The sequence below is a fragment of the Sphaeramia orbicularis genome, chromosome 24 (genome assembly GCF_902148855.1).
Source record: "Sphaeramia orbicularis chromosome 24, fSphaOr1.1, whole genome shotgun sequence".
In the NCBI taxonomy this organism is placed as follows: Eukaryota; Metazoa; Chordata; class Actinopteri; order Kurtiformes; family Apogonidae; genus Sphaeramia; species Sphaeramia orbicularis.
The window spans coordinates 1,176,488-1,196,748 of NC_043979.1; the positions used below are offsets into that span (position 1 = coordinate 1,176,488).

Sequence of the window (20,261 nt, forward strand, 5' to 3'; positions counted from 1 at the left end):
CAGCGGGGGCGTTAGTCAGATGGAATGGCATAACCAGATACTCGTAGTGTCCACTGGGGGTGTTAAAGACTGTCTTCCATTCGTCCCCCTCTCTGATTCTAACCAGATGATAAGCATTACGAAGGTCTAGCTTGGTGAATATCTTGGCTCCGTGTAACAATTCAAAAGCAGAGGACATCAGTGGCAACAGGTATCTATTGCGAATAGTAATATCATTAAGGCCTCTGTAGTCAATACAGGGACGGAGGGTCTTATCCTTTTTGTCCACGAAGAAGAATCCGGCCCCAGCCGGTGAAGAAGAGGGCTGGATTAACCCTGCCGCCAGAGATTCATCCATATATTTCTTCATCACAGCAGTCTCCGGACCGGTCAGGGAATACAACCTCCCCTTAGGAGGACAGGTGCCAGGACGAAGGTCGATTGCACAATCATAAGGTCTGTGTGGGGGCAAGGCAGTGGCACGAGATTTATTAAAGACTTGCTTCAGGTCGTCATAGCATTCTGGTACCTTATTAAGAGCTGGAAACTCCGTCTCCTGCTCCTCTGGTGTATTGACAGGTGCCACAGTGACCTGGACGGGTTCAGATGGAGGGTCAGGTTCCCGGACCCCCCCACAGCAGGAAACACACCCCTCTCCCCAGGATTGGACCTCCCCTGTCTTCCAGTTTATACATGGGCTGTGGAGCAGGAGCCAGGGGTGACCTAGTATGAGAGGGTGAGAGTCAGAGTGATAGATATGAAAACTGATTTCTTCTGAGTGACCATCCAAAAACCGGACAGTGACTGGTTGAGTCCGTTGGGTCACTCGACAGATGACATGGTTGTCCAGAGCCCTCGCCTCCAGGGGCCGCTGGACCGGGAGCAGGCTGAGATGGAGCTGTTTAGCTAATCCTTCATCCATTAAGTTAGTGTCTGAGCCGGAGTCTATCAGGACGGGAAGCTGCAGAGACACAGAGTTAGTGCACAGACAGACCAGAGGCTGCAACCGAGAGACGCTGGACACACACAACGTTCTACTCAGCAGTGACTCCTCACCTGCCACCGTTCTTGATTTCAAAGGGCAGTTGATGACTCGGTGCCCCTCCTGACCACAGTCTAGACATAGGCCCGCCACCAGATGGCGTTGATGTTCCTCCGCCAACAGACGTGTCCGACCTTACTGCATCGGCTCCTCCTTTGAGCCTCCACCGGATTCTGGTACTGGGAGAAGGGGCTCAACGTGTGACTTACTCACGACAGCAGAAGAGGACTGGCGGACCCACGACGGTTCAGGCTGCCAAATAGCCATTTGGTCTGAGACCCGGATTGCTGCCGCGACGACGTCATCTAGCGAGTGGAGTTCCTGACGAAGTGCCATTTCACGTCCAATGATGCGGTTCAGTCCGTTCTAGAACGCAGTGATCAGCGCCTGTTCGTTCCATCCAGACTCCACTGCCAAAGAATGAAACTCCCTGACGTACTGCCTGATGGGGCGCTCTCCCTGCCTCAGCCTCATGAGTCTTTGGCCGGCCTGTTGCCCACGGACAGGATGATCATAAATTCTTTTTAACTCAGACATCAGACTTGAGGCTGACTGAACGATGGGGGACCCTTGTTCATAGGCCGCATTGAAATAACTTAGAGGAGGCCCCTCTAACAGACTAGTCACATAAGCCAGCTTAGCAGACTCACTAGAAAAACGGCGTGGCTGAGAATCAAAAATAAGTTGTATCTGGGTACAAAAATTTCTGCACGTATCAGGGTTACCTGAGTACTTAGATGGAGGCGGAATGTTAGGTTCCTCCAGGGTCTCCCAAGTGAACCTGTGGTGGTGGGTTCGACTGGCGGGACCGGAGCAGAAGCCTGGTTACAGGTGAGCTGAAACACCTGTGAGAACAGCTGAGTCATTTTATCCATCAGAGTGCAGAATCTGTTCATGTCCCCCCAGACGTTGCCCCTGGGACCGGACAGCCTCCCGGACCTGGTCTAGGTCTGCTGGGTTCATATTATTGGCCAGTTTGTACTGTAACGGGCTCAGTACAAAGCCTGAACCCAAATGCAAGAACAGCAGACTGACGAAAGGTTGAGAGTGTTTATTAAACACAATCACAGAGAATAGGGCACAACACAGAATAATTAACACGTCTGTGAAGGCGTGGGTCTTTGGACTCGTCGTCCGGGCTGTGAACAGGGTCAGCGGGCGGTCAGCACAGCCGAGCCGAGGTAATCCCGACAGCAACCCGACTAGGGCAGAACAAAGGGATGTCAAAAAACAGACCAGGTCAAACACGGGAAAGCAAAACAGAAGGCAACGGGACATGAGGAGCAGGCTTTACTCATGGTCAGTAATCCAGGCAGAGGTCAAAACACACAGGTAACGTTGGAGGCTGAGGTATCACAGGGGAAAGGCAGAATCAGAGTCGGATGAACGAACCAGGTCACAACAGACGAGCAGGCAGAACAGAAACAGGCAGAATCAGTGGTCGGTAGACAAAACGGGTCACAACGGGCAGACAGGCTGACAGGATCCAAGAAACACTGGTGAATAAGCACGAGTGTAGCAAAGAAACTGGCAAAGACAGAAGGGAAGACACAGGGTTTAAATACACAAGAGGAGGGAAGACAATCAGACACAGGTGGAACACATCAGGGTGGAGTCAGGTAATCAGACACAGGTGGAACACATCAGGGTGGAGTCAGGTAATCAGACACAGGTGGAACACATCAGGGTGGAGTCAGGTAATCAGACACAGGTGGAACACATCAGGGTGGAGTCAGGTAATCAGACACAGGTGGAACACATCAGGGTGGAGTCAGGTAATCAGACACAGGTGGAACACATCAGGGTGGAGTCAGGTAATCAGACACAGGTGGAACACATCAGGGTGGAGTCAGGTAATCAGACACAGGCGGAACACATCAGGGTGGAGTCAGGTATTCAGACACAGGCGGAACACATCAGGGTGGAGTCAGGTAATCAGACACAGGTGGAACACATCAGGGTGGAGTCAGGTAATCAGACACAGGCGGAACACATCAGGGTGGAGTCAGGTAATCAGACACAGGCGGAACACATCAGGGTGGAGTCAGGTAATCAGACACAGGTGGAACAATCAAGGAGGGGAAGTAAAGACACCAGACACGACACATGAGGGAAACTGAACAAAATAAAACAGGAAATGACAGACAACAGAAAAGACAGACGAGACAGACAAAATCCAGACACCATCTGGGAGCCGACACGACAAGGGGGGGTTCATCCACCCCTCCCCCTCCAACGGATCGCACCCTGGATTTACAAACTATACTGTGACAAAAAAAAGTGAATAACCTAAACAAATCTGAAAAACATGAACTGTCCTCACATCATGTTGTTAATGTTTCAAGTGTTTGCTCATGTTTATCCATGTTTTTGTTCTTATTGCTTAATTTGATCATATTTGTTGGCCTTTTTTTGTGTTTTTTTGTTTGTTTTGGTCATGTATCTCAAATTTTTGTTCCTAAGGTCCTGCCGTTCATGTTTCACATGGGCCTTTATGGGTGAAATCACATGTTGGTTTTTAAACTGCTGTGTTTGCACAAGGGTTTGGTGTTTTAGGTCATTATTTTACAGGCGACAATAGTTCGACTGGTGTGTTGCTGCATTAACCACAGCTCGTCCAGAAAGGGTTTTATCCACTGAACAGAAGCTCTGATATATTATTAACACATGCATTTTAATTATTATTTATTATTTAAAGGTGGACCACTGTTGTATTTATTAGAGGATCTGCATAAAATAAATGAGACAACAATGACTCATGGAAAGAAAATGACTGACGTAGTATTTGTAACAGACGGTCAGTGTATGTTTACTGGTGTCGGACCGTGGTCATCAACACTGACCAATGAGTCCAACACAAAACACACTCCAACTAAACACACAAACACACTGAAGTCTGACACATCATTAGCCTCAGAACATAACTGTCCAACTCAGTGTTTTTCAACCTTGGGGTCACGACTAAAGGTGTGTATTGGCAAGAATCTAGTGATACGATACAAATCACAATACTAGGATCACAATACGATATATCATGATACTGTTAAAAAGGCAAATTTTTGTTTCTTTGTTTCTTTAAAATGATTATTTCCTTGAAAAATTGAATTCCAGCACAAATCTGCACAAATACGGAACACATTTGTATTTGATCCCAACAGGATCTAATGTTCTATCAGCAAATGTTCAAACTGTGTTCAAACTGAAATTCTGTTTTACACACATTCCAGTTTCAGATCCTGTTCAAATGTTCAGATTCTATTAGTTCACAACTAACATCAGAACAGGATTTGAGTTCAATCCAACAAAGGAACCAACATTATTTAACAAAAGACTGTGAAAGAATAATAAATAAAATATAAACAAAAAAGAAAAACAAAAAACAAAAATGAACCTCCACCATATCTGCATCTGAATAAATACCTAAAATATCCATACAGTACTTTTTAATATCGATACAGTATATGTGAAATGAAATATCGCGATGTATAGCAGAACCCATATTTTCTAACAGCCCTAGTCACAACCCCACGTGGGGTCACTTGGGACTCAAATAGGGTCACCTGAAATTTCTAGCAATTGATAGAAATTTTTAAAAATATCACTGATAAAAAATATTTTTTAATGATTCAATATATATGTCATTATAATTAAAACACCACACGTATTTCCTAATACAAATCCAGTTCAAATAAAATGTAGGATATAAAATCTGAGAGGGCATATCTGGATTGACCCGATCATGTGACCGCATGTGTTAATACGCTTCACCCTGCCTGGACAGTCAGAAAACCAGACCAAACACAGTATATGTATGTATATTATACATTATATAGACTAAATGTCCTCTAAAATTAACATTTATTTGCAACATAGTATAGAAAACTATTACAGGATCAAAAACAAATTAATTAATTTTGGCAAAAAAAGTCTCTGTTTTGAATGTCTGGGGATGTCAGAAATTTGTGATGTTAAAATGAAGTCATGAACCAAACAAGGTTGGAACCACTGGACTAACTCATACACAAATAGACAAAAGTATTGGGACACGTCTATATTATGGGATAGATATCTTATTGATTATTAATCTTGATGTTTGTGTGTCCGATCCTCCTGGACAGGACATCTGACAGCTGGAGATATGATGTGTCCACAGATTTATGTCCACAGAGTTGAGAAACCTCCATATTTGACTGTAGCTGAATGGTAGATGTTTGTTCCTCAGTCAGATGTGACGACGGTAGATGGATCCATGAGGAGAACAGTAGTCTTTACAGTCAGAGCAGGACAAAGATTACAGACACTTACAGGAAGAACAGAGACAATCAGAGACATGGAAGAGTTAGGACTCACCTGATTCACACTTCACACGCTCAGTTTAGTCCTTAGTCCACATGGGCAGTTGTAGTTCTGGGAGGCAGACACATCCACATTTGTGAGGGAAAACATCATTTTGTGGTCAGAAAGTAATTATTTTTGCATAAATTACTTTTGTGATGACATAGCTTGCTTTGTAGTTGGGCTCATTAAAGGTTTGTCATGTTGATTATGTGTCTGTTTAGGGACCTTTCATTCCGGTTATTTGTGGTACTGCTTTAGCTTCCAGCTGTCAGTCAGGCTAACTCATCACTAATGCGCTCAGGGACAGTTGGAACACACTGACTTGGGGTCGATCGTAACACTTTCTAAAATGTTCCAACCTACTCCAAGCTAAAATTCAATTGTTTTATCAGGATTTCATGACCATGGGAACCCTGACAGTGTTTTTTTTTTTTTTTTTTTTTTTTTTATTTTTAATATGTCTAGGTCCTGGAAGAGAAAGACTGACGGGGGTGGGGGGGGGCTCTGGACCTTCTGAAGTGGGCACTGATGTAAAGGTCCATGGGAAGTCAGTCAGATCTGTTGGCATATGCCATGTCACTATACAGATTCTGCAAAGGGAGGAAGAAGTTAGAAGATCAGGGCTCCAGTGAACTTCCACCAGTAGGTTCAACTCTGCAACAAAGGAGTTCACTGACCAACGACAACAGATTCTGACCGAGTATCTGACAGGTTCTGCTAAGACAGACTATGGACTGAGTCCCACAGAGATAGCACAGAAGAATCAGGCTGAATTTATGGAAGTTAGACTGGTGGTAATATATATATTAAATATATACTGAATAGAAAAATACTTAACATTGTTTATATGAGTAACATCACAGGGGAGAGAACTTGCATGTCAGTTTGCAGTAAAATATGGCTGAAAACCTCCAGAGTCATGGGATGAGACTTGAACTGCTGGTCCAGATCAGTTTTCCAGCTTTAGGAAATGAAATCCAACTCTTCCCATGAGTCAGTCTATATCTGAAGTCATTGTCATGACCCTGATTTTATAATGTTACATTTTACCCCAAAGTATGTTCCAACTGACCCGGACTATGGGGTCAGCTGGAACATTTCACTCCTTGTGTTTGAGATGAAGTCATGCATTTTCTATTTGTGTTGCACAGACATGTCCTAGGTCATTTATTAACAGACACTTGAAGCTCGTTTACATAGAAGTTTGAAGACACTGCGTTAAAAGAGCTCAAAGTTAGAGGCAGAAATGTCCAAAATGTTACAACTGTCCCTGGTCTCCCCTACTCAGTATTGGTGGTATTGGTACTCAAATGTAAGTACTTGTACTTGTACTCGGTATGGAAAAAAGTGGTATCGGTGCGTCCCTAGACATTAGTCATTATTGTTTTGGATCCCAGACCCGTTAGAAAAGAAACACCTGAATTCAACATGTCCGCAGACTTTTGTCCATTTGTGCCTGAGTTAGACAGTTATGAAGATGAGGATGAAGATGTTCAGCCGCTGAACAGCCCAGTTCCAACCAGATGGACGGCAGCAGAAACAGATGAACCCTTTCTCTTTGGTTCTTTGTCTGTTGGTTCAGTTCTATGCGTGCTCCTTTCTCTTCAGTAGCTTTTGAAAAGCCAACTTAAAGTCGTCATTAAAACTGGTGTAAAGCAGGGGGTTGATGAGGGAGTTCATGTAACCCAGCCACGGGAGGAGGTCCAACAGCAGCTGAGGAGCCTGCAGGAGTCCAAGGCCCACCAGGAGCTCCTTCAAAAAGAACGGCAACCAGCAAATAATGAACGCCCCAAGATCAGACCCAGGATCCTGGCGGCTTTTCTCTCCCGTGAAGTGCATATCTGGTTTTTCTGGGTAAATTTTGGGTGGTTTTTGGGTGGTTTTAGGGGGAATTTTGGGTGGTTTTGGGGGTAATTTTTGGGTTGTTTTTGGGTGGTTTTGGGGGTAATTTTTGGGTGGTTTTGGGGGTAATTTTTGGGTGGTTTTTGGGTAATTATTAAGTGGTTTTGGGTGCTTTTGGAGGTAATTTATTTGTGGGTTTTGGGTAATTATTAAGTGGTTTTTGGGTGGTTTTGGAGGTAATTTATTTGTGGGTTTTGGGTAATTATTAAGTGGTTTTTGGGTGGTTTTGGGGGTAATTTTTGGGTAATAATTAAATGTTTTTTGGGTGGTTTTAGGGGTAATTTTTGGGTGGTTTTTGGGTAATTATTAAGTGGTTTTTGGGTGGTTTTGGGGGTAATTTTTGGGTAATAATTAAATGTTTTTTGGGTGGTTTTAGGGGTAATTTTTGGGTGGTTTTTGGGTAATTATTAAGTGGTTTTTGGGTACTTTTGGAGGTGATTTTTTGGTGTCTTTTGGGTAATTATTAAGTGGTTTTTGGGGCAATTTTTGGGTAATTATTAAATGTTTTTTGGGTGGTTTTAGGGGTAATTTTTGGGTGGTTTTGGAGGTAATTTTTTGTGGTTTTTGGGTAATTATTAAGTGGTTTTTAGGTGGTTTTGGAGGTAATTTTTGGGTGTCTTTTGGGTAATTTTAAGTGGTTTTTGGGTGATCTTTAGTTTCACTTTCACTGCAGCCCCCCCCAAACTGGGTCCAGCGTCATTTGTTATTATTTGTACATACTGTATATATTTTCTGTGCAGAGATGGAAATATAAAAGACAGTTAATGCAAACACACCCGTTTGTACTCTTATTCCCTCACCCAATGAGAATTGATAAGAGAATCGGATCGATAACCAAAATCGATAATGGAATCGGAATTGTTAGATTTTTATCAATTCCCATCCCTATTCAGTTCTATGCGTGCTCCTTTCTCTTCAGTAGCTTTTTAAAAGCCAACTTAAAGTCGTCATTAAAACTGGTGTAAAGCAGGGGGTTGATGAGGGAGTTAATGTAACCCAGCCACGTGAGGAGGTCCGACAGCAGCTGAGGAGCCTGCAGGAGTCCAAGGCCCACCAGGAGCTCCTTCAAAAAGAACGGCAACCAGCAAATAATGAACGCCCCCAAGATCAGACCCAGGATCCTGGCGGCTTTTCTCTCCCGTGAAGTGCATATCTGTTTTTTCGCATCCTGCCCGTCCACGTCTGCATCAAAGGTCGGGATGCAGACGCTGGCGCCGAGCGTGGGATCGGAGTTGGACAAATCGGACACGCAGAATGTGTGGGAGACTCGGCAGTGGTCTACGGAGGTCTGACTGCCCAGGCTGCGACTGCTCAGGTGTCGAGACGAACCCCGTTTCTGGTACAGGGTCTTGGCGGCGCTGTAGATCTTATAGTAGAGGATAAGAATGACGACCATGGGGACGTAAAAGGCCCCCAGAGTGGAGTAGATGGTGTAGCCCAGGTGGTCGTGTTCGATGATGCACTGCTGCAGGCTCCGTCTTCCGGACCTCCGCCTCCAGAATAACGGTGGGATCGATATGAAAACGGAGATGACCCACACTACCCCCACCATGGCGGCGGCACGGCGGCCCGACCTCTTGCGTGCGTACTCGATGGCCTTCGTGATGGCCCAGTAGCGGTCCAAAGCGATGACGCAGAGGTGCAGGATGGAGCAGGTGCAGCAGGTCATGTCTACGCTCAGCCACACCTCACACACCACCTGACCCAGCGCCCACGTCTCCATGGTGATGTAGAGGATGCTGATGGGCATCACCAGCACCGCCACCAGGAAGTCGGTGACCGCCAGAGAACAGATGAGGTAGTTGGCAGGTAGGTGGAGCTTCTTGGTGGTGCAGATGGCGACTATGACGCCGCTATTGATGAGCGCGGTGAGGAGGGTGAGGAGGCCCAGGACCACCGCCACCACAGCCGTCACGTCGGTGAAGGGCGCCATCTGCAGGGTACTGGGACGGGGACCGGTGCAGTTGGTGGTGATGTTGGGTCCTGTGGTACTGTCGCCTGGGTAACGATCCATCGCTGTCTCTGGCCCCTCCCCCCTGGAATCACACCCCAGGGAGATAGTGGCTCAAGGGTCAAAGGTCATTCTGCAACAGATAAAATACACAAGAGCACATGAGGAAGGAAGATCTAGGGATCCTCTGTGGATCACCTGAGAGTTACTTATTTGTGAATGGTGACCCTTTTTTTTCTGTTTTTGTAAAGTGTCAAATATAGACACTGATCTCATGAAAGGGTGTTGTATGTCACACCGGTTCTTATGGCATGTGATGTGATATACATACGCATTTTTGTGTGTTATTCAACGCCATTTGATCACGTGTCAACTTACGCCAAGATCCTACATAACCCTAACCCTCAGTGCGTGGTATTTGACGTAGGGCTGCACAATACTGGAAAAAACTGATGATTTTTTTTGCTTAATTCAAGATTTTTTGGCTTGAATTAAGTAAAAAAAACTCTTGAATTAAGCAAGAAAAAAAAAAATCTGCCAACAGAACAAGTGAAAACTAGAAAAGCACTCGAAAACCTCGCAGACCTCTGCCACGGCAGATCAGTCCGTGCCCCCACCCCACCCCCCCACCCCCATCAGCACCAAAATGTAATCAGTCGTTCCTTGTGCCAGTATCAACATTTCCTGAAAATGTCATGAAAATCCGTCCATAACTTTTTGAGTTATCTTGCTAACAAACAGACAAACAAACCTTGGCGAAGGTGAAAATCAGTTCTTCTATCTCACTGAAAAGTTCCTCTTTAGGTGATTCTGTCTGATTTTAAGTGTGATGAGATATTTGGACTAGAAATGCGACAAATACACTTGGTCAGATTTAGATTTCTTACAGTGTACAGTCAAATGTAAAATAACTTTAACATTAATCCTGTCTGTGTTTCTCTGTATCAGACCCATGTTCATGTTCATGGTGTTAGTGCATCGGTATGAGGATCAGTTTGACCTAAAGTCTGTCCACAGTTCCAGATGTCACTGACTGAAGCCGTCAGCTCAAACCACTGACACGGTGGACTGAGGTGTTCCCTGAATCACAGATAGGTGGGCCAGACCAGTGGCATTCTGGGAAAACAGGAGGAGAACAACACACTGGACAGAAGCTATGACCTGAGACCAACCCTGGACCAGGTCCGTCTGACATCATCTGGCACCAGGTCCGTCTGACATCATCTGGCACCAGGTCCGTCTGACATCATCTGGCACCAGGACCACATCCAGCACCACAGAGGCTTCAGGAGCTGAGAACGACCTGTCTAAAACAGCACTAACGATGACCAAGGGCTGAGTGGGCTCATACAGATGCACATTTAAGGCAGAAGAAAGGGCTTTGTCATTTTGAATCTGAGCTCCGTGTGCCTTCATTACAGTCCAGTCTGTTGGCTGAAATGTGGAAAAAAGCCTGAACTCTAGAAACTCAGAAGCAAAACAAGTGGACTTCACTTTGTCTTCTGTACTTTGTAGCAGAATTTGTGTCAGCAGATCATTAGCAAAGTGTAAACATCACCTCCTCCACCATCTTCCTTCACAGATCGTCACATGTTAAAGGTAAATAAGTTAATAAAACAGTTTTTCTAATTGGTATATTCTTCCTAACTACACTTTTTCTGTTTTAAAAACCTTTAAAAAGGTGGTGGTTTGGGTGTTTTTGGGTGGATTTTATATTTGGGTGGGGGTTTTTTTTGTGTGTGTTTTTGAATAGATTTAGAGAGGGGGTTTTTGGGTGATTCTTGGGTGTTTTTTGGGTGGATTTGGGGTGTATATGGGGTGTTCCTGGGTGGATTTGGGGTGTTTTGGGGTGTTTTGGGGTGGATTTGGGGTGTTTATGGGGTGTTCCTGGGTGGATTTGGGGTGTATATGGGGTGTTCCTGGGTGGATTTGGGGTGTTTTGGGGTGTTTTGGGGTGGATTTGGGGTGTTTATGGGGTGTTCCTGGGTGGATTTGGGGTGTTTATGGGGTGTTCCTGGGTGGATTTGGGGTGTTTATGGGGTGTTCCTGGGTGGATTTGGGGTGTTTATGGGGTGTTCCTGGGTGGATTTGGGGTGTTTATGGGGTGGATTTGGGGTGTTTATGGGGTGTTCCTGGGTGGATTTGGGGTGTTTATGGGGTGTTCCTGGGTGGATTTGGGGTGTTTTGGGGTGGATTTGGGGTGTTTATGGGGTGTTCCTGGGTGGATTTGGGGTGTTTATGGGGTGTTCCTGGGTGGATTTGGGGTGTTTTGGGGTGGATTTGGGGTGTTTATGGGGTGTTCCTGGGTGGATTTGGGGTGTTTATGGGGTGTTCCTGGGTGGATTTGGGGTGTTTATGGGGTGTTCCTGGGTGGATTTGGGGTGCTTTTTGGGTAGTTTTTGGGTGTTTTTTTTTTTGCAATTTTCTGTGCTGTCTCCATACGACACTTTTTGCTCCGTCACTTGTGTTCACTTGTGGTTTCCAGTCGTCTTCTGGTCCCCACTCTACCTGGAAACATGGAGACTAAAGCAGCAGAGTCCTGTCTGGGATTGATTTGAATACGACGACAGAGAAGAAGAGAAAAGAGACCACTGAACTACAACTAAACTACAACTGAACTACAACTAAGCATTTAGAAAAAAACTAAAACTAATAAAAACTATCAAACCTGCTCTAAAAATGAATTAAAACGAACTGAATTAGAGAAAAAAAAGTCAAAACTAAATAAATCTAAACTAGAATGAAAAATCCAAAACTATTAGAACCTTGGTCCAGTGTCCTGTCCATCTGTCCATCTGTCCAGCAGAGCTCTGACTGTAAGGACAGGTGCACCCCCCCCTCCAGGACAGACTGAGGCTCATCCCATGTGACAGCCCCCGCTCCATAAACCACACATCCACAGACCTGTAACCGTGTTAGTGGACAGTGTGAAAAGGTCTGTGGTGAGAAGCACCGTGCATGTAGGATGTGAAAAGAACATGTGACACGTCCACGTTTACGGCCTGAGGACGACGTGTTCACACAGAAGACACCGGGTGGAGGGAGGGGTCGAAACACTGTGAAGGTCAAAGTGTCACATTAAAGCCGTGTTTGGAAGCGGACGGACAAAGCTCTGAGGGCCGGCGATGCCTTCAAGGACAGTACGACAACCCCACAGGCTGTTTTCCACTTACTGCACATACATGTGGAAGTGAACAAAAGCCAACACCGACAGCCGTCGAAACACCACTGGAAGACTTTGGATTAAACTGTGCATTTAATAAGACACGTTTAATGTTCAGAACATTTGACAAAAAGTCATAAAATACTTTTAAAACCATCCGTAAATAATAAACTGTGTCCACTGTTTGTGTAGTGAAGGTTTAGTTTAGTTTAGTTTAGTTTAGTTTAGTTTAGTTTAGTTTTATTTAGGTTAGTTTAGTTTAGTTTAGTTTTATTTAGGTTAGTTTAGTTTAGTTTAGTTTAATTTAGTTTTATTTAGTTTAGTTTAGTTTTATTTAGGTTAGTTTAGTTTAGTTTTATTTAGTTTAGTTTAGTTTAGTTTTATTTAGTTTAGTTTAGTTTTATTTAGTTTAGTTTAGTTTTATTTAGATTAGTTTAGTTTAGTTTTATTTAGGTTAGTTTAGTTTAGTTTTATTTAGTTTAGTTTAGTTTAGTTTTATTTAGTTTAGTTTAGTTTAGTTTAGTTTTATTTAGGTTAGTTTAGTTTTATTTAGCTTAGTTTAGTTTTATTTAGGTTAGTTTAGTTTAGTTTTATTTAGTTTAGTTTAGTTTTATTTAGGTTAGTTTAGTTTAGTTTTATTTAGTTTAGTTTAGTTTAGTTTAGTTTTATTTAGTTTAGTTTAGTTTTATTTAGGTTAGTTTAGTTTTATTTAGGTTAGTTTAGTTTAGTTTTATTTAGTTTAGTTTTATTTAGTTTAGTTTGGTTTTATTTAGGTTAGTTTAGTTTAGTTTTATTTAGTTTAGTTTACTTTAGTTTTATTTAGGTTAGTTTAGTTTAGTTTTATTTAGTTTAGTTTAGTTTCATTTAGTTTAGTTTAGTTTAGTTTTATTTAGGTTAGTTTAGTTTAGTTTTATTTAGTTTAGTTTAGTTTTATTTAGTTTAGTTTTATTTACGTTAGTTTAGTTTTATTTAATTTAGTTTTATTTAGTTTAGTTTAGTTTTATTTAGTTTAGTTTACTTTAGTTTTATTTAGGTTAGTTTAGTTTAGTTTTATTTAGTTTAGTTTAGTTTCATTTAGTTTAGTTTAGTTTAGTTTTATTTAGGTTAGTTTAGTTTAGTTTTATTTAGTTTAGTTTAGTTTTATTTAATTTAGTTTTATTTAGGTTAGTTTAGTTTAGTTTAGTTTCATTTAGTTTTATTTAGTTTAGTTTTATTTAGGTTAGTTTAGTTTTATTTAGTTTAGTTTAGTTTAGTTTTATTTAGTTTAGTTTTATTTAGTTTAGTTTAGTTTAGTTTTATTTAGGTTAGTTTAGTTTAGTTTTATTTAGTTTAGTTTTATTTAGGTTAGTTTAGTTTAGTTTTATTTAGGTTAGTTTAGTTTAGTTTTATTTAGTTTAGTTTTATTTAGGTTAGTTTTGTTTAGTTTTATTTAGGTTAGTTTAGTTTAGTTTTATTTAGTTTAGTTTTATTTAGGTTAGTTTAGTTTAGTTTTATTTAGGTTAGTTTAGTTTAGTTTTATTTAGTTTAGTTTTATTTAGGTTAGTTTAGTTTAGTTTTATTTAGGTTAGTTTAGTTTAGTTTTATTTAGTTTAGTTTTATTTAGGTTAGTTTTGTTTAGTTTTATTTAGGTTAGTTTAGTTTAGTTTTATTTAGTTAGTTGCAGCACCAAACAGTTTTAGAAGGTATTAATCACTTATTGTCAGTTCACTAATATAGGCTGTAGACAAGTCATTAATGATTACATCACCACAATAGCTTCAGGTTTAGTTAGCGAGCACTAGCACACTACCTAGACTAGTTATGGTCAGAGACTAGTCAGATCTAGTCTTCAACCAGCTCCAGTTATAGTCTATCAAACAGGTGTTGGGTGGATTAGTTCAGTCAACAGTTGGTAACGTTAGTCTGGTGGTCTGATAAACGGAGATAGATGAAAACTTTATAATTATGACGATAGTGTCTAATAACTAGCTAAAGGGCTAAAGTAATCACAACATGTAGGTTATTTTAAGCTAGGTTTACATCCTGTTCCCGGTGGCCACAGCAGACCCATTTGGCCCAAACGTACTGCGCTGTGAGACTTTGGCCATTTTTTTTCTCATATTCCAGTTTTGTTCTGTAATCGGTCCTACGTTGGGTCCAAACAGGGCCACCATGGACCCCAGAACAGAATGTAAACCTAGCTTTAAAAGCCTGGGCCGGCATCCGAAGCCTCAGCAATGCTGCTCTGCGTTCTCCTCAGTTACACAGCGTGCACACGCCTCGATACTAACGTGATCAAGACCCGACGGATCCACTGACGAATTCTTTGCCAAGTCTTTAAGAATAGATTTGGATCGATTTAGTCGATTCGATGTTGCAACACTATGTGTAAAAGTTCCAATGTACTTGAATGTGTACAAATGGAATATCTATCTATCTATCTATCTATTGTTCTATCTATCTATCTATCTATCTATCTATTGTTCTATCTATCTATCTATCTATCTATCTATCTATCTATCTATCTATCTATCGTTCTATCTATCATTCTATCGTTCTATCTATCTATCTGATCCAGACCACTTTCATATGTGGTCCTAAATCTGATCCAGATCTGATATTTTCCAATGTGACTTCAGTCTGAATGTCCAGGTCGCATTTATCTGACCTGGACGTCACTGAAATGCGACAAACGTCGGAGCGGAGGAAAACCATATTTCCTTCTGTAAACACAGTGTGTGTCTGCGTGGTCTGGTATTCCATCAGGACCTCTTTAGTGCATGTGGGTCACTTCAGGACCTCTTTAGTGCATGTGGGTCACTTCAGGACCTCTTTAGTCCATGTGGGTCACTTCAGGGTCACATTCAGTTCAGACTCTAAACTGATAGAAGTCGCATTTAATGTGAATATGAACTGACACAGGAAAAAAAACAGACTTCACCCAAAAATCCAAACTGTTCATGTAGACCTGCTGTGTGTTTTCGGCCATATTATGGTTTCTGTAACTTTACGCTCCTAACACTGCAAAAATACGACTTATGCTAATATGCTACGAGGCTAATGATGCGGCAAATGAAAAGAATAGATGAGAAAAGCCAGTGTGTTCAGATCAGTCCCATAAATAGACTGTGGATGATGAGGTGTTGTGGAGATGACAGGATGAGAGTGGACGGACACAGTGAGATGATGGTTAGAAGGTTCATGTTCAGTTCACATCCAGTGAACTGTTCTGACAGGCAGGTGCTGTATGTGTGGCACTCCCACTTCGTAGAAGAGTACAAGCTGAAGGCAGCGTGGATCAGAGGAGGACAAACAGAAATGTGCCAGATCCAAACAGACAGGTGAGAAATCACACAGGATGGAGAGTCCCCAGAGGATAGACCCTGATGTTCAAAGAGCGGAGAAACAAACGCCAATAATCTATACAGTAAAGAAATAAATGAGCCTGTCACAACTGCACAGAAACAGAAACACGCTCCTGTAAGGGTGTCTTATGGGTCCATCTACTGATCTACTGGACCAGGTTTGGAACACTTCTAATTAACCCTTTCATGCATGAATTATGAGAACCTTAATGAGTCCAAACACAGTCACGTCCCATCAGAGCGAATTTTAATTGATTTCCATTCCAACATTTATTTCACTATACAGTAGCTCCTTGTATTGGATGATCCCTTATGGTCCAACTAAAGCAAAAATGAATTCAAAAGTAAAAACGTGGGTGAAATTTTCTCTAAAATGTCCCGTCAGAGAGATTTTGAATACCATGTTTTGACCCTAATCAAGTTTTTTTTTTTTTTTTTTTTTCCTGAGTGTTTTTATTCTTCTTTAGGCCTGAAAAAAACAATGTGGTTGAAGAATTTTTTATGACCCTGTTTTTCATGGAGTTGCAAAAATGTCCACTCAGCTGGACAGCATGTGTTTAATTTTTGAAGCAAAGAAACATGTATATACTGTGTGAAAACTGTGAAATAAATGTTTTTAATGCAGTTAATCTGATGTTTTGTCACATTTAAACATACTGTAATATGAGTTATTACTCACTTTATGGAGATAATATCCAAAAAAAAACCAAAACCCTGCAGTCTAATAGCAATAACAAGCAACTGATTTCCATTCAGACATGTCAGTGCAGATCAGGTTTATCTAGAACAGTTCAGTTACAGTAACAGTCTGAATGTCAGTGGATTATTATGGGATGGTGCATAAGCGTCCACTGTGTCGGCTGATATGGAACTAAAACAACAAAACCCATGAATATAGAAGAGAACAGCTGGAGAAGAACTGACCACAGGAGTGACCACTGGAGTGACCACAGGAGTGACCACTGTGCATGAAGGGTTAAGGATGACTCATGACTCACATCCAGTTCTCTGATTTAGGTTTAGCGTCAGTTAGCATTAGCATTAGCATTAGGTTAACCAGACTTCTGACTAAACGGCTGATGTACCGCTGATCCTGTTCCAGCAGGGAACCGACTAAACAGTGAATATTTGTGTCATATTCAGAGCGTTGGTTTGTTCAGATCCACTGTGACCGCTGTGCTCCTTTAGTTTCCTTTAATCCTGCAAATGTTTCTTCTTCTTTTCTGGTATTTCTTTAGGCTTGTGTCTTCCATTTGGCTCTGACAGCTTTTACTCAAACCTCGCTGGTTTCGTGTCGACGATTCAAAGTCCGTCAGAATTTCCTCCTCCACATAAACGCTCCAAAGAGCCTGGACCTCGTCGTCCGTCCGCTTGTCGTAGCTTCTCCTTTGGTCCATTTTCCGAATTATCGCAATACAAAGCTTGTGGAAATTAAATGAATGAATTAAATAGTGGATGGTGAATGGAAACGCTGCTAGTGTAGTCCACCAATCAGTGTTCTGCAGCACACAGCCCCGCCCCTAAGAGTTCCTGGTAATCTGGAAAGTACTACCTCCGACCAGGAACTGCTTCAGGGTCAGTTCAGGGCCGAGGGAAAGTATTTACCCAGGTCATTTTCAGTGGAAACGCACTGGGGCTTTTGAAAGTTCAGGGTAATGCTCAAAGTTCCTGCAAAAGTTCCTGCAGTGGAAAAGGGCCTGTTAGGTGTGTATGTGTGTGTGTGTGTGTGTGTGTGTGTGTGTGTGTGTGTGTGTGTGTGTGGGCTTTGTATTTGTTCAGCAGTAATGGACTCTATGCACAGCTCCTCTACTTCCTGACCTTCATGTGGCTCCTTTAGTTCCTGTCTTTCATTATTGGACACACTGATTAACCCAGGTGTGTCTGCTGCTTCATGTTGTGACTGCTGATTAATCAGACACACCTGGATTAATCAGTGTGTCCAATAATGAAAGACAGGAAATAAAGGAGCCACAGGAAGGTCAGGAAGTAGTGGAGCTGTGCATAGAGCTCATTGTGTTTATTCTCTTTTCCACAAAAAAAACATCTTGTTCTGACAAGAACCCTTTCATGTTATAGACACCTTCAGAGTCTACAGCAGGGTTCTAAACTCCTGTTCTTTCAGGTTCCACATTCAGTCTGATCTGATCTGCAGTGGACCCAACCAGTCAAATAAGAACAGAAGAACCCAGAAATAATGACAACTGACAATTTGTCTTTTTTTTAGTGCAAAAAAACATTAAATTATGAAAATACTTACTTTTATAAATTATCCAAACAAAAAAGATGTGAATAACCTGAAAAAACTGAAATTTCTTCAGTAAAATCAGTGTAATTTTCTCAGTCTTCTTCCTCCACTTCTCATTAGTCCATGTGCATTCTGGATCAGATCTCCAAAGACACTAAACACTGAGGAACAGGAAGGAAAGAGTTCAAACTGGACTGAATTTAATACAGACATTTCAGGTTGGGCACATTTTAGTGGTACAAGAGAGTTTGGAAATGGAAAGCTTTTCAGAATTTAATGGGTTTTTTTTGCACTAAAACAAAGAAAAAAGTTGTCATTATTTACAGACATAACGTAATATTATTTTTTCCATCAAACCCAGTAGTAAATCTGCAGTCCTTCTGTTGTGTGGGTTCTTCTGCTGTTCTTATTGGACTGTAGATCAGATTGGTCTGGATGTGGAACCACAAGTAAAATGAGTGCAAATTCATCCCAGGGGCCGGATTGGAACCCTAACCCTGACCCTAACCCTGACCCTAACTGTCCTTGATAATGCAGACCGGATGGACAGAACAGGTAGATGACAGATAGGATGGTTGTACAGACAGTTCTATGTTCTTCTATATTATCAGCGGACCCCAGGGGGACATTTCCTGTTCCGCGTGTATTCGGTGTCTCTTCTGGACCTGGGCGTCTGTCGTCTGCCCTTTAAACCTGTGATCTATGACACCTGTGCTTAACGTCTAAAAATAACCAGGTTTAATAGACGTGGACGTACTGCAGATGTGTTCAAATTCACAGAAGCCTGTAATGTTATTTCATCCTCCTAATAGTCTTAATTTTATTCATGTCCTCTTTATGGAAACACAGTAAACACTATAATAAATATCACAGACACAATAATATGGTTGAAGTAATATGGGTTACATAGCAGTATTTCAGTCTGTTCTATTCTATTCTATTCTATTCTATTCTATTCTATTCTATTCTATTCTATTCTATTATCTACACGACAGTTTGTCCCACTGTCGGCCCACACAAGTTCAGAATGACATGAGTCCATAGCAAGGTTATTATCATTAACGAAAACTAACAAAATGACGAAAACTAGAATTGTAAAAACAGTTTTGTTAACTGAAATAAATAAAAACTATAATTAAAAGAAAAAAATGACAACTAACTGAAACTGTACTGTGTGTTTACTAAACTAACTAAAACGGATAAAAATTCTGGATCAAATTCCCTTGGTTTTGGTCTTTGTCAATGTCAGATTGATGTTCAATGGATTTCTTTGTCTCTCTCAGTTTTCTGTGCTGTCTCCATACGACACTTTTTGCTCCGTCACTTGTGTTCACTTGTGGTTTCCAGTCGTCTTCTGGTCCCCACTCTACCTGGAAACATGGAGACTAAAGCAGCAGAGTCCTGTCTGGGATTGATTTGAATAGGAGCACAGAGAAGAAGAGAAAAGAGATGAAAAAACTGAAACTAAACTACAACTAAGCATTTAGAAAAAAATGAAAACTAATAAAAACTATCAAACCTGCTCTAAAAACGAATTAAAACAAACTGAATTAGAGAAAAAAAAGTCAAAACTAAATAAACTAAACTAGAACGAAAAATCCAAAACTATTAGAACCTTGGTCCATAGTTCAATGGTTCCAACCTTTTTTTTTTTTTTTTTTTTTACTCCTGACTCCATTTAACGTCACTAATTTCTGGGGACCCCTGACCTTCAAAATGGAGACTTTTTTTTTTTTTTTTTGCTAAAATTAATTTGTTTTTCTCCTGTAATAGTTTTCTATCTTCCGTTTCAAATACAGGTTAATTTCAGAGGACATTTAGTCTATATAATTGTACAGGACTAAACATAAGGACCAGGGCAGAGGTGGTAAAATTAGGAAAAATGATAATTTAATAAAGTTAGAAAAAGTTAACACAAGCTCCAAAAAATGTCAGTTAACAAAATGAACAAAGATGGGCCCAACTGAGGTCAACTAAACCAAACTGCAACAGAACAAAAACTACGGTGGCCCAGAGGTGCAACAGCCCAAAAAAATTATCCACTATAAGAAAAAAAAGAGAACAGCTACACTACAAGAACAACAGCAGCTGTAAGTTTGAATTCACTAGTAGAAGGCTCATCTTCCTGACAGCCCCTGAAGGCAGCATTAGTGTGTGAACATTTGGAACCAGTCCACTCTGCTGTTCCTGGAGGAACTGGGAAAGGACAAACGGTGTCATCTTAGACCATGTGTTCATGTTTGGTACAGGTCTGTACGGCTGAACCCGTCCACACTTTTATTCAGCCTTCAGATTCA

General features: G+C 41.4%; 1 protein-coding gene across 1 annotated transcript; it reads right to left on the minus strand.

Moving 5' to 3' along the window:
- Positions 1-8,156: 8,156 nt before the first annotated feature.
- On the minus strand, positions 8,157-9,275 carry LOC115414901 (5-hydroxytryptamine receptor 1E-like). Its single transcript, XM_030128262.1, has one exon. The coding sequence runs from the start codon at positions 9,273-9,275 to the stop codon at positions 8,157-8,159; it is 1,119 nt and encodes a 372-aa protein (XP_029984122.1).
- Between the last annotated feature and the right edge of the window lie 10,986 nt (positions 9,276-20,261).

Coding starts and splice junctions, on each gene's coding strand:
- LOC115414901 (XM_030128262.1), bottom strand. CDS start 9,275: ATGGATCGTTACCCAGGCGACAGTACCACAGGACCCAACATCACCACC.